At 54.3% G+C, this 14,611-nt stretch overlaps 1 protein-coding gene across 1 annotated transcript in view; it reads right to left on the bottom strand.

Moving 5' to 3' along the window:
- Positions 1-14,611, bottom strand: part of NINL (ninein like) — an 83,065-nt gene that overhangs the window by 22,392 nt on the left and 46,062 nt on the right. Inside the window, exons 11-17 of the mRNA XM_050745539.1 lie at positions 14,188-14,362; positions 12,707-12,817; positions 12,070-12,150; positions 5,988-6,120; positions 4,192-4,298; positions 2,983-3,266; positions 146-1,165 (exon numbers count right to left, since the gene is read on the bottom strand). Coding sequence (XP_050601496.1) covers positions 146-1,165; positions 2,983-3,266; positions 4,192-4,298; positions 5,988-6,120; positions 12,070-12,150; positions 12,707-12,817; positions 14,188-14,362 — 1,911 coding nt within the window. The remainder of the gene's footprint in view (positions 1-145; positions 1,166-2,982; positions 3,267-4,191; positions 4,299-5,987; positions 6,121-12,069; positions 12,151-12,706; positions 12,818-14,187; positions 14,363-14,611) is intronic.

The following is a 14,611-nucleotide window of genomic DNA, read 5'->3' on the forward strand; positions in this document are numbered from 1 at the left end:
GCTGAAGGGCTACACAGCCCCCATCAGGGGCTGCGAGCTTGTCGGCAGAAAGGACCATGCAGCACGATTAGCAACAGGGGTCAGTGGGTTAGTTCTGCTTCTTTGGTTTTAAGTTCTTAGTTTTAAGAACAAGTAGAAGCCAAACCTGTCATTCTCTCTCAAATCTACATGTTTCTCCAGAGCCCGGACGACGTCTTCCAGATGTAGAAGTTTGGTTTCCATGTCATCCTTCTCTCTCTCCAGCGCTGTTTTGGTCTCTCCCTCTTCCGGGGCGGCAAGCTGCTCCTGCCTGGAAGCCCGTGGGTCCGCGAGCTGGAGGTGGGATGGCAAGGACCCTCTCCTGGCGACCTCCACGCCGTGCTCCTGGCACGCAGACTCCAGGGCGCCCTCGGCCCGCCCCTGGGTGCCCCTGCTCCAGCTTCGCGCTCGCTCTTCCTGAATGGACTGTGGCTTCTCAGCCTGTCCCCTGCACGAAGCGGCCGGGCTCAGGGGTGACTCCCACATCCGTGGCTGGGTTTGCGAGGCGTCCCCCTCTGTTCCCAGCAGAGGCAGCTCCCGGGGTCCAGGCTGCTCCAGCCCCACGGGCACACCAAAAAGCTCTAGCTCCTCTGGGACAGTTCCCCCATCCACCCCACAGGGCTGTACATGTGACCACCTCTCTGAAGGCCCGTGGGATGCCGGGGCAGGGGCGGGGGCCGGCCTCTTCGTGGCTTCTGTGTCCTGGGCTTGCCTGCAGCGAGACCCGGCTCCTGCCGCCTCCTCTGACTCTCCGCCATCGCCTGGGGTCAGCCAGGCCAGTGGCCGCTCCCCATAGCCCGGGCTCAGTGGCAGGAGGCCACGTGCCCCCTCCCGGCCACTTCCTGCCACCAGCCCTTCTTTTGGCAGGGCCCCCAGCATCTCTGCTTCCCGGGAGAGCCTGTCCACTCGCTTCCCACCGGCAAGCTCCAACTCCTCCTTGAGGGCCAACGATGCGCACATCTGGGCGCCCTTCTCGCTCGCACACTCCAAGTTCAGTGCACTCTCCAAGTTCAGCTGCTCCGACCTCCGGCTCCCGCGTGGCAGGGGTCCCTGCAGCGGCTCCTCCAGCTCCAAGGTCAGGTCTCTGCGAGCGGGCAGGGCTCTCAGCCCCAACAGCTCTCCGCTCAGCTCCGCCTGGGCCTCTCTCCTGCAGAAATAGAATCCTCACACACCACAGCCCTGCCTCCCCCAGCCCCTCTCTCGGGTTTGAAAAGTCTGCCCAGCTGTTTCAATGGCTGCGACCTCCTCCCTCTGTGGCTGGCTTTCTTTAGCCCTCCTCGCCTCCCTCAGCCCCAGCTTCAACCTATACCCTGGGCCCTACTTAAGAGTCCACAAGAGGATCTGCCCCACGGGGCGAGGTTCTGCACGCGGAAGCCCAAGCACGAACCCTTTCCATGTGGAGTGTTCATATGGAAGATGGCCGCCACCAAGCAGGACCCGGTTGCAGCCCCTCGGCCATGCAGGTCGCGTTCTAAGCCCTCACAAGCTCCCAACTGGACAGGGCAAACATAGGACATGGCCCACACTGCAGTGGGTTCTACAGGATCGCGCTGGAGACCCAGAGCCAAAACTGTCCCCTAAATCCCCAAAGCTGCTGGACCTTGGGACCTCTGGCGGCCCGCAGGAGAGTCCAGTGGAAGTGAAGTGAGGGCCTGCAAGACTACAGCACCGGGAGGGGTATGTGGTCCATGCCTGGCCAGGGCAGGGGAGCAAGGAAGTAGTCAGAAGGGGCTCCACCTCCAAGCATTGGCAGATCGGGAGTCCTGCAGAGTGGGGACAGCAGCTCCCCAGGAGCAGGCTGCCAGAGACAGCTAGGGGTGGGGGCCAGGTGCACAACGGCCTGGATGCTGAGAGGAGGGGGGCTGCTCGTGCCTGCCCCTCTGTCCCCATTGGGGTCAGCAGGGACTCTGACCCAGTCTCTTACCACACGCTCTTGGCTTTAAGGGGAAATAGCTGAAAGCCTGGGGAGGCACAGGATGGAAAGATGACTTTTTTTTTTTTGAGACAAGAGTCTCACTTTGTGGCCCAGGCTGGAGTGCAATGGCGAGATCACAGCTCACTGCAACCTCCGCCTCCCAAATTCAAGTGATTCTCCTGCTTCAGCCTCCCGAGTAGCTGAGATTACAGGCGCCTGCTACCATGCTCAGCTAATTTTTTGTGTTTTTAGTAGAGACAGGGTTTCACCACGTTGGCCAGGCTGGTCTTGAACTCCTGAGCTCAAGCGATTTACCCGCTTTGGCCTCCCAAAGTGCTAGGATTACAGGTGTGAGCCCCTGTGTCCGGCCGGAAAGATGACTTTCTGTCTGTCAGGCTGGGGGTGGCCCGGTCAGTGTGGTGGGAGGGCCCATCCTCTTCTAAGCCGGGGCCAGTGCTCTCCACAGGACAGTGGGTGCCAGCTGAGCAGCAGCCTGTGTGCGATGACCAGGCACTTCCTCTCCTACCTCACATGCCCCCAACAAGAACAGACGCGGTCACTTCACATGTAGCCCACACCAGAACACACAGAACACCAGTGCAGGCTTTCCGTAAGCCTTCTCTCTTGCTTGCACACCTGAGCCTTTTTGGGACTCTCACTAACCCCAGCTGGCCATCTTTCCCATTGTTCAGGGCTTCAGGCCTTTTCCCATTTCCCCACATGCTACCCTGCCTGGCCCTGGAGAAGTGGGCAGCTCTGAGCAAGGGAGGTGATGCTCCTGCCAGGCACGGCTGAGGCAGAGGGTACAGAGCACTGGGCCGTTTCTACACAGTGAACGGCTTCACGGCCCATGCTCCAATGTATATTTTAAATTTAGAGCCAGAATCCTCGTGCCAGGACCTGTTCTTTTGGCACTCACCCATCTGCCCAGAGGAAAACCACCCAGTCAGGAGGCACAGCAATTCTGAGTTGTTTCCTAAGTCTAATTTCAACTTTTGGTTCTTGGCAAGAAACCCCAGACTTGAAATCTCGAAAGAAGCCAGCCGGACCTGATCTGCCGCAGGTGGCTCTGATGCCGCAGGGCCAGGCCACACAGTGCCTGGGTGCAGCAGGGCGCCAGGCCCATCCGCTCAGGCTCGGGGTCGTGGGCTGTGTCCTGCAGCTGCTCCTGCAGGCCCCAGATGACCTCCTGAGACTTCTTGTGGAGCTCCTCCAGGTCAGCCTTCTGACCCTCCAGCACGCTGACCTCACGCCTGCGAGCCTGCTCCATGTCCTTCCTCTCCTTCTCAAAGTTCCTTTTCAGTGCCGCAATTTCCCTTTCGTAGTGATTTACCTAAAACGAGAAACAGGAGCCCCATGGACCAGGAGGCCCTAAAAATGATCTGGCTGCTGACACAACACAGAAACACGAAGCCGCCTGGCACAATGTGCAAAGACTGGCATCCTGGCCCGCTGAGGTGCCAGGGTATGCTGAAGGGGACAGTGACATGAATGCTGGTGGTGCTCCCCAGGGCCTAGTGAGGTGTGAGTCACCTATTCCCCCTGAGGCAGGGCGGCAGGCAGGGACAGGAAGCTCAGGGCTCACTAGAGTATCCGGCCAAGCACTGCAAGGGACGCAGAGGGTGACTCTGAACAGTGTGGAGACCCTCAGTGGAAGGAATACCATCCAACCATGTGTGGGCAGGGCTCATCGGAGCTTCCAGTTAATCCTTCAGGGATCCCCAGGGCATGGCCGCAGGCAGCTCCACCTAGCTGCCACTCAGACGGAGGAACTGGACACATGACAAGTCGTGGACACTGTCCCTCAAAAGCCACCACAGTCTAGGAACAGAACAGGGCTAAGTTCATCCTGACAGCTTCATCCAGGATGGCCCTGGCCTCAAAGCCACTGAGCTACCTAGGGGGCAAATGCCAGGTCGCTCAGGCTGGGAGCACAGCCAGTAACTGATTCCCACCCGCAGACCGGCAAGGAGGGCTGGCCACGGCGCTGCCTCAAGTGTCCCCTTGTGACACTCCAGAGCATCACACCATTCCCTTCCCATCAGTTATCCTATGTCCTGTGTCCTTCCAAAGAGGGTTCGGGCAGCATGTCAGTTTTATTTGCATTTCCCTACAAACTTACCTCCTGACAGGGGCTCACAATGAGACAAAGGATTCCGGGGCAGACACACGTGGAAATGTCAGTGTGGCCAAGTAAAGCTGCCCGACACACAGCAGCTGCTCCCAAGGGCCCCACAGCCCCACAGCCCCACGCTCACCTTGGTCTCCAGCTGGGTCCTGAGGTCTTCGTAATGCTCCTTCACCTGCTCCATCATCAGCTCCGTTTCTATACTCACTGGAACAGAATTACCCAGGAATGAAATGCCTGCAAACAAGAGGACACTTCCGTTTGTCACACTGAGGATGCCACGGGGGCCCCTTCTAAACCTTCCAATCTGATATTTGGGCAGCATCCATGAGGGGCAGGCGGTGCTGGCCGTGAGGATGACACTGCGTCCTGAAAGTCAGCACTCCTCAGTACGCAGCATTCCGTTATTTACCACAACACTCAGAGATGAGAATAGGTAGCTCCCCACATCATTCACAGGAGCCCCTTCAGTCTCTAAAATACACTGCGCTGTGGTACATTTACTGCACCCTAAATCCTGTTTGCTGAAGATGTCAGGGTCACGGAGGAAATGGAAGGATGGAGTGGGCTATGGCACAGCAGATCCCCGGTGGTGCAGGGCTTTAGATGATGTGCAGATGACCAGAGCGCTGTGCACGGAGATTATCTATCTATTTAGATAACCTTTTCTTGGTGGCCCTATGTTATTATTTAATCACACAAATGATGCCAGGTTCTGAGAGGCAAGTCTGGCACACTAACCCCTGCTGGAATTAGCGCTCTGAGGCTGATGGGCAGGGAGGTGTGATGGCCAGCGGCGTCCAGGTGGGACATCAATGGGGCTACGGACCCACAGTCACCACTCTGGGTACAGGCAATCCTGGATATGTGTGTTTCCGGGATGGGTGGCCGGCAGGGTCTTGCTCCTCCCTGCAGCTTCCTGAGAGTCTGCCAGCTGTCGGGGCTGCGCCTTGGGAGCCTGACTCCAATCCAGGAGCCAGCAAAGGAGGGGGTGCCTTAGGGGTCCCAGGAGGTCGGTCTCACATGCACAAAAGCCCCCACTAGGCTCCCCTAGGAGGTTCCCATATTGCCCATTTTTTAAATTTTATTGAGTAAACAGTTTCAGGGCAAAAGGAGAACTCTGAAGTTCTCCCAGGGTTACAGATGGCAGCAAAATCTCTGAGGGGCTGAGGTTGCCATGACGGGGGAGCGAGGGAAGCAGCTGGGACTGCTGGGTCCCCATGGGCTCCTGTCATAGCAGTGGACACGGAGCCACGTGCATTGAATGCTGCTATTGGGTGGGCAGAGGCCACCCCATCCTCCAAAAGGAGCACTGCAGACCTCAAGGGCGGCTGCAGCACCTGGACCCCCATTCTCTCTGCAGAGGAGCCAGAGACACTTCGATGTGGGTTCTGGGGCCTCTGGGTCTGTGGAGTTTGTCCCAATCCCATTGGCTGGGAGCACAGGGGCACTCGGTCAGGTGGGGCCGCTCCCCTTGGTGCCTGGTGCCTCCCTGCCTCGCTCAGACTTGGGGGGTGGCGCCAGCTACCACATCACACAGAAGCAGCAAGGGCAAGCCTGACAGCCTCCGTCTGAATAGGCCTGAGTACTGGGAGGCCCCAGCACATTCACCGGGATTTACCTCTTCAGTCTCAGCAAATACCATGTCACTGAAACAACTCTCAGATGTGGGAAGAGGCTGGGCCAGACCTGGGGCTGCCCAACCTCAGCCTCCCTTCCTCCTCCCTCTCCAGGTGACCTTCCGTGTTGCAAGGTCACCCTGTGGCATCACTGGATCCTCCTTGGAAAGACCCTGCAGAGCAGACCACCTCCCTTCAGGTCACAGCAACATCATCATCTTCATCATCTCCACTCTTCTTTCCTGGCTCTGGGCCTTGGTGTCAACAGCAGGCCTTGGGTCACCCCCTTCCAGGGACGGGCTCCTACCTGCTGGGCCAAGTCCAGAGAGCTGCCGTCTGCACCCACCCGGGCTCCATGAGGGGCTGTGCTGGTTCTTGGGCAGCCGCGCCCACAGGCCTTCCAGCTCAGCTTGCAGCTCATCGTTGCGGTCCTGCAGGTCCTGCGGGGACAGAGCCAGACACCTCCTCTAGCAGCTGCAGCTATTCAGCCCAGTGAGATGGCTGAGCTGGCCTCTAGGAGGGTCCCCTGCAGGTGAGGTGCACTGTGAGGTGACAGCCTGTTGCTTCCTAGCTTCCAGCAGGAAACCATCTGGATTTTAAGTTGCTAACGACATGGTGAGATAAGCCAAAACAAAGGTCCTTTCTTGACTTTCTCTGCCCTACATCACTTTTTAAAACTTCTATTTTTACTTTATTTATTTAGAGACAGAATCTTGCTCTGTTCCTCAGGCTGGAGTGCACTGGTGCAATCTCAGCTCACTTCAGCCTCCTCCTACCAGGTTCAAGTGATTCTCCTGCCTCAGCCTCCCAAGTAGCTGGGATTACAGGTGTGCGCCACTACGCCTGGTTAATTAATTAATTTATTTTTGTGTTTTTAGTAGAGAGAGGGTTTCACCATGTTGGTCAGGTTGGTCTCAAACTCCTGGTCTCAAGCGATATGCCCGCCTCAGCCTCCCAAAGTGCTGGGATTACAGGCGTAAGCCACCATGCCCGGCCCTTACATCACTTTCTATCACTGGATGTATGGGAGGTACCCAAAGAAAAAAGCAAGGCGGCTATTGGGGAGAAATGTAGAAAATGCAGAGTACGGCTGGGCATGGTGGCTCACATCTATAATCCCAGCACTTTGGGAGGCTGAGGTCGGCAGATCATGAGGTCAAGAGATCGAGACCATCCTGGCCAACATGGCGAAACCCCGATCTCTACTAAAAATACAAAAATTAGCCAGGCGTGGTGGCGGGTGCCTGTAGTCCCAGCTACTCGGGAGGCTGAGACAGGAGAATTGCTTTAACCCGGGAGGCATAGGTTGCAGTGAGCCGAGATCGTGCCACTGCACTCCAGCCTGGTGACAGAGTGAGACTCTGTCTCAAAAAAAAGAGAAAAGAAAATGCAGAGTACTGTCACCACCAGAAGCTACAGTCTTTGTTGGAACCGCAGTGGTGCTGCAGTGTGCATGTTGCATGTCAGGCAGTGCCCTGGGTAAGGGTAGGATTCCTTCCTCAGTGGCTGCTGAATTTGCAAAGGGTTCTGCAGCTTTAACCACCAAAGAAGAAACCATTTGCTTCAGATCATATGCCGCAAAGCAGAGAAGAACATGTCAGAAAGAAAGGATGATGTTGTTAAGCAGACACTGGAGCAAGTGGAGGCCGCGTGGGCGACGGGAAGGCTAGGACACCGTGGCAGCGTGATGCTAAATCCAGGGAAAATTCTGATGAAGGCAGGATATTTGCACGGTCTTAGAGTGTCTCTCCGCTGACTGTGTATTATTAATAGTTGCAGAAAAAATGGTGATTACAGAGCAGGGAAACCAGGTGACACCTCGGTTGAGAGATCAGAAGCAACACCAGCGAGCGGGGCACATCACCACCCACGTGCTGTGCCAGTCGAAGACGCACAGCCTCAGGGCTGTGAACAGGAAACATCAGAAACGCACAAAACGAGAACGTTGCTATGAAAAAGCGAGGAGGACAACATTCTTCAAAAATATCAATGTCATAAAGACAAAGAAAGGAAATGAGTCAGAGTAAAGGACATTAAAGAAACCACCTGGCCCTGGGTGGACGCACTGAGGGAAGCGGAACGCGGCCAGCAGGTAATATGTTGCTTCGATGGCAGTTCATGAAGCTAGCAAGCATGCCTCAGTCATGGAGAAAATATTCAGTCGGGTGTTGGAAAACTTACTCTCCAGGAAATAAAAGCCCTCACTTGTGGCTTTTACAAATTTCTGTAGTTTAAAGCCTGTGTCAATTTGAAGCCTACCAAAGGCTTAATAAGCAACCTGCAAATCCTTGAACTCTGCATGATCATCTGTAGCAGCAGGAAGCTGCACAGCACTGCCAGCAGAACAGGAGGAAGCGTTTCTTTTTTTTTTTTTTTTTTTGAGATGGAGTCCTGCTCTGTCGCCCAGGCTGGAGTGCAGTGGCGGGATCTCAGCTCACTGCAAGCTCCGTCTCCCGGGTTCACGCCATTCTCCTGCCTCAGCCTCCCGAGTAGCTGGGACTACAGGCGCCCACCACCACGCCCGGCTAGTTTTTGTATTTTTAGTAGAGACGGGGTTTCACCATGTTAGCCAGGCTGGTCTCGATCTCCTGACCTCGTGATCCACCCGCCTCAGCCTCCCAAAGTGCTGGGATTACAGGCATGAGCCACCGCGCCTGGCAGAGGAAGCGTTTCTTAGGAAGTGCACACAAGCCCTGGGCTGTGAAGGGTCAGGATGTGCGTATCTGACCCTCGGATGCTAAATCACGATGTTTAGTATCTTTATGGGTACTTATACACTTTTTTCTTATTAGGTAACGTATTCATATTCGGAGAGAGTTTTCATATATTCTGGATCCAAGTCTTTTATCAGATAAATACATAATTCACAAACATTTACTCCCATTTGTGTCTTTTGATCAATGGGTCTTAATTTTTATTAAATCAAACATTATTATTGTAAAAATCTATTATGAACTAGGCTTTAGAAGGTATAGTAAATAAAACTTGGATGTTGTGAAGATCACAGCGTTTTCTCCTTTTCTCAGTGGATTCTCCAGTGTTTTGTCCAGGGCCAGGTGCTGCCTTCAGTTGTCCTGTTCCTTTAACGTCCTTGACTCTGAAACATTCCCACAGCCTTTCTTTGTCTTTTATGACATTGATAATTTTGAAGAACACTGTTCTTCCTGCCCATTTTTCATAGAAATGGTCTCATGTTGGGGTTTGCTGATGTTTCCTTTGGATTACTTGAGGCTGTGGTTCAGAAATAACGATGTCTACATGTTCACACCCACACCAACAAGCCAGTGAGCAGGTATGCGAAGGCAGAGCCAACGGGGTGAAGTGTGAACAGGTGCATGTGGGTAAAAGGTACACAGACAGGTGTTCTGTGCACTAGTTTTGTTTGTAACTATGAAAGTTTGAAATTGTTTTCATATAAAAAGTTTTTAAATGTTCTAAATGTTAGTTTGAAACAGACAAAAAATATCCAAAAAAAGGAAAGGGGAAATATCTGAATAAATAGGTTAGCATTTAAATATAAAATATCTCTGCTGTTTCAAAAAATAAAATTGAAAGAACCCCAGACGAAAAGAATAGCATGTCTTTAAGTAACAGAATCACGTTAAAGAAAGAAGAGTTTTACATTTGAAAAATCCAGGGCACTAAAGGAACCTATTAATGGCAGGTTATCTCTAGGTTCTGAGTCTGCTCCAGCAGCTACAAGAGGAGGAAGCCGGCAGCCCACATGCAGCTGCAGTCCTAGCAGCGCACTGTCTAGAACCCATCCACACGGCAGGCCCCACCCACCCCACACACACCAGTCGAGGCAGAGGGAAGGTGACGCCGCTCACCACACGCAGGATTCTCAAAAGGAGAATGAGACGTGCAGGGAATGATGGTAGGGTGCCCAGATGGAGGCAAACCACAGACAGGAAGGGGGAAGCACAGCCACTGAGAACGCAAGCTCGGGCTCACCTCGATCCTCTGGGGTTGCAAAGCAACGTGCGGCAGGACAAAGTCAGGGTCACTTTACATGGGAGGGAGATCATTCACAGTGAATCGAGAACAGACCCTTAAAATCGAACAACAATGCTTTATCTGGTTCTCTGACTATAGGGCAGCCCATGACTTACCAGCTTCACAGACATATTTTCTCCATAATACCTGCTCAAATTTCAAATTTCACATCGATTGCTCACTTAACAATGACCATCACAGTATCCCCAGAAACAATCACAGATTTTCAGCATGGGGTGATGTGGCCTTAAGATTCACACATGGAAAGAATGAGCTGTAACTAAAACCAGTTGTGCTGTGGCATCACCACCCAAGGTAACTACAGATTACCCACCGGGTAAAATTAAGTCAGTTTCAGATCATCACCTGTTCATATAGTTATAAACTATGGTTGCCCAACTTGAAAATTTTTATTAAAATTATTATTAAAGCTAACTTGCAGGAGAAATGAATGAGTGAAGAGTAAGCAAGCTCTACTGATACCTTCAGATATTTTTCTCATTTTTGCTGGGTGGGGGGAGCGGATTATACAGGGTCTTAAATGGCTGTTATTTGTGGAGGCAGGTGACTTATCTCTGTTCACCTGGCAATGCCACCTGGAGAGAATTCCATGCCTAAAATCATCCGCTTCCATGTTATTTTCAAGCCTATACAGGGTTCTGTTAGAACAACAGTCGTAACATGCCCAGCCATTCCTGATGCTGAGCGCTTGGCTGGGTTCAGTGCCTACTGTTATAACTCGTTTGGACCTAACCCTCTCTATGCCAGGATGTAAGAGGGGCAGCTGGGTCAACGACTGGGGTTTTGATGGTGAAAAAAATGTTTCTGTGTAAGTTTTGCATAAATTAACTTTTGGCAAATTAAAACCTAACAAGGAGCTGCCTATGAAAGAACCATGTGGTGAATGACTAGAGATAAGGTAACTTTTCTGTATTGTTAATAATCAACCTAACTCAACTCTAGTTTGTTTTCTTCTACACAGAATTTTCTTCAAGAGGATGGGTCCTGTGGGGTGAGACCCACGGGGAGCTGCCTGGGCTAGCCATCGGCTCGTCTGCGAGGCGGCCTTCAAGGCACTGGAACCGGGCTTTCCTCACAGAACCATTCTTGCAGATCTAGGGAAACACCTGAGCTTTAAAACATTCCACGGTCTCTGCATGCTCAGGTGAGCAGGGAGGGGAAGAAATGGAGGCTTTGGAATGCCCCAGAACCTGGCAGCTTGCATTCAAAATGTGCCAAGGAGGGTGGTGGTCCAACTGCAGGCTCTGAACCTGAACAATCAGTCACTCTGTGTCTGACAGAACCAGAAACACAGGCTGTGAGGGTGGACGTCCAGGCCTCCCAGCAGCCCACACGTGACCCAGCGGGGCAGATGAATGTGTGGCACGTTGAGGTGTGAAGTGACTTCTTTGCGCTCATTCTCTTTTTTTGGGGGGGGGGGAGGAGTCGCTCTGCCGCCCAGGCTGGAGTGCAGTGGCGCGATCTTGGCTCACTGCAGTCTCCGCCTCTTGGGTTCGAGTAATTCTCCCGCCTCAGCCTCCTGAGTAGCTGGGACTACAGGCATGCACCACCACACCTAGCTAATTTTTGTATTTTTAGTAGAGATGGGGTTTCACCATCTTGGCCAGGCTGGTCTTGAACTCCTGACCTTGTGAGCCACCGCTTCCGGCCTCCTTGTGCTCATTCTCTTTCGGGGCACATGGCAGTTCCAGATGCTCTGCGTCATGTGATATCACGAGGGACTGACGCAGCAGCAGGTTTGAGCATCCCGTCCTCTGTTGGGCTGGCCAGTGAGGAGGCTGGCAAGAATGCAACACCACAGCACATGCCTGGCTAGTTTGTCTTTCTTTTGGAAAACAGCTATGTTCCCCAAAATAGGCTATTTATGCTAACCTATTATTACATTATTATTCTTAAATAAATTAATAAATTTAAAAAATTTCCACTTTAATTTTTACCATGGTAAATGTTAAATTTAATCCACATAACCTACATCAACAAAAGCTGTTTGGGGTCCTTGAGAACATTAAGGGTGTACGCGGGTCCTCCTGGGTTTAAGATTCATTCACCGCGTCCACTGCACCCTGCACTCCTGTGTCTCCAACTGACAAACGGACACGCGTGGCAGGTTTGGCCCAGGAAAGCTAAACATGAACAACAGAAGACGACAATGCCCTGCATGGTGCCTGGACACACAGAGGTGGCCTTCAGGATAGGTGGCAATGAGAACCAGGGAACCCTAAGTCTAGGAGTGTGGCAAGGCCATGGTCGAGAACGGCCGCAAGCAGAGGCTCTCCCTGGAGCAGACACTCCTGCGTTCCTGTGAACCACCTGCGTGTGGAGACCCAGAGCCTGGACATGAGACTATAAGGCAGACAGAGCGGGGCACGTACCCGGCACTTGAGCTCGTATTCCTTCAGGACTGCTGCGAACCGCTCCTCCTGGGCCAGGAGCTCTGCACTCTGTGGCTCCAGCTGAAAGTCAGACACGCAGGAAGTCACAGGTGGGCCTCGGACAGAGGGGGGACCTGCTTCTCCAGCCCCTGGGCTCCAAGAACCTGCCCAGCTTCCGCCAACACCAGGCGCTGCATCTCCAGGTACAGCAGCCATCCCCCCTCCTTCTCCCTACTCCCCCGTCTAGAAGGTCACAAGGCAGAAGGATTTTCCAGATTTATCTAAGGTGGCCACACTCATCCCTGGAGCCCAGACCCTGGCCCTGGGCAGCCCCTCTCCCCGTCCTCCTCCCGAGGTGACAGCCAGGGAGGGCCCTGCTCTCCCTCCATGCCCCCCACCACTGAAGCTGTCGCTAGTGAGCAGTTGTGCTGCGCGGGCAGACAGCCCCCCACATCATCACGCAGAGGAAGCAGAGGGAAGGCCTCACGCTGACTTTCTCTTCATTCAAAATTTTAGGAGAATACCGAATTCCGTTACCTGCTGCATCTCTCCCCCGCCACCCCCGCCACCCCCGCCACCCCCACTCTGCCCAGCAGGCCCTTCCCTCTGGAGGCGCACTGTCAGCAAAGGGACGCGCCTTGTCCTTCAGCACAAACTCCAGGTCCTTCTGCAGCTTCAGGGCCAGCCTCTCTGAATCTGAAAGCTTTTCTGCCACTTCCACAATCTCCTTCTGTAGGCGACTGTTTTCCTAGGAGACACAGGCCAGTGGCTCGTCAGGCTCCTGCAGGACGGAGGGGATGTGTGCAGGATGTAGGTGAGAGGCTTGCTCCCCACAACACTGGGCATCAGGAAAGAACCCCCACCCGCCGCTCTCGAGGCAGCTGGTGCTGTGCAGGCGGCTGTGCCGGGGATGGCCCCCAGCCTCCCAGGACAGACCCCAGAGCCCACCCAGACTGTGGCTACCCCATTGTCTTCACTTCTCTTGTCCCCTCCCTTACTCTGTGCTCAGAAAGGCCATGAGTCATACCAGAAAGGGTGGGGAGCTGGGTGCAGTGGCTCACGCCTGTAATCCCAGCACTTTGGGAGGCCGAGGCGGGCAGATCACAAGGTCAGGAAATCAAGACCATCCTGGCTAACATGGTGAAACCCCGACTCTACTGAAAATACAAAAAATTAGCCAGGCATGGTGGCGGGAGCCTGTAGTCCCTGCTACTCAGGAGGCTGAGGCAGGAGAATGGTGTGAACCTGGGAGGCGGAACTTGCAGTGAGTGGAGATCGTGCCACTGCACTCTAGCCTGGGCGACAGAGCGAGACTCCATCTCAAAAAAAAAAAAAAAAAAAAAAAAAAGAAAGAAACGGTGGGGAATACAAAAGCATTGCAAAAGTATTACAGAAAAGGCATCCTTTCAGAGCCATACCTAAACCATCAATCTGATATTGCACCAGGACAGCTCAGACGGCCATCACTGGGGGAGGAGGCAGCATCTGCAGACGGTGGGGGACTGTGGTGAGAAGGGTGGAGAGCAAGGCTGTTTGGGGGCTCAGGCTGCTCAGTCCCTCCTTCCGGGAGGTGGGGCAGGTGTGGGGAGTTAGGAGAGGAGGACACAGGTGGGAGCAGAGCAAGAACCAGCACAGGAAGGGCCAGCACCTCTGTCCCACTGCAATGCCTCACTGGAGTCAACGTCCGGCAACAGGTGTGAGACACTCACCAAAGCCCATCAAACCCTATCAGCTCCAGGCCACAAACCCAGCCTCAGGCAGGCTGGGCTTTAGGTTCTGGTCGCTTTGCTGCCCCCACAGGTGTTCCTGGTTTCTGGGGTTGAAGCACTGCTGGCTGCAGGTGCTGGTCCTCCCTGACCTCAGGTCCACCTGGCCCAGGGCAGAGAGTGGGAGTGGCGGGGAAGGAGGGGCAACGTCCTGCTGGCAAGCCAGGACCCCTTCTGCTCTGCAGCGTGTGGGACACCTCCTCACTGCGGCAGGTGCTCCCTCAGGCCCTGCCCTGAAACATAAGCTTGAGGGCACTGGCAGGTGTGATCTGGATCCTCGGCCAGGATGACGTGGGTATGGGGAACGCTCAGGCTCCCCCCAGATTCTTGGATACCCTGGGGACGCCCCTACCTTCAGGGCCAGGGTCAGCTTCTCCCGGAGGCCAGCCTCCTCAGCCTGCAGGCGCCCCACGTCCCACTCTAGCGCGGCCCTCTGCCTGTGGGCCTGCTCCCAGAACAGCTCTCGCTCTGCCTCCACCTCAGACCGCAGGAGGCTCAGCCTTTCCCGGTACCCCTGCTCCAGGTGCCTGTAACATGTCACACATCACACGTCAGACATGTCATCTCAGGGCCACCCAGGCCCACGTCACCACCTTCCTAGCCTCCTCCCTCTCAGAAACGCCCCTGTCCTCAGCACGTGCAGGGCCGTCCTGCCTTGGCTGAGCTGCCCATGCTGGGAGGCAAATCTGAGGGTTGGTGCTCCTCCCTCATGGGCTGGTGGAGGTGACCCCAGACAAGGGGATCTGGTGGGTCACATGGCAAATGCCACCAGCTGC

This window comes from Macaca thibetana, chromosome 10 (genome assembly GCF_024542745.1).
Source record: "Macaca thibetana thibetana isolate TM-01 chromosome 10, ASM2454274v1, whole genome shotgun sequence".
Classification (NCBI taxonomy): Eukaryota; Metazoa; Chordata; class Mammalia; order Primates; family Cercopithecidae; genus Macaca; species Macaca thibetana.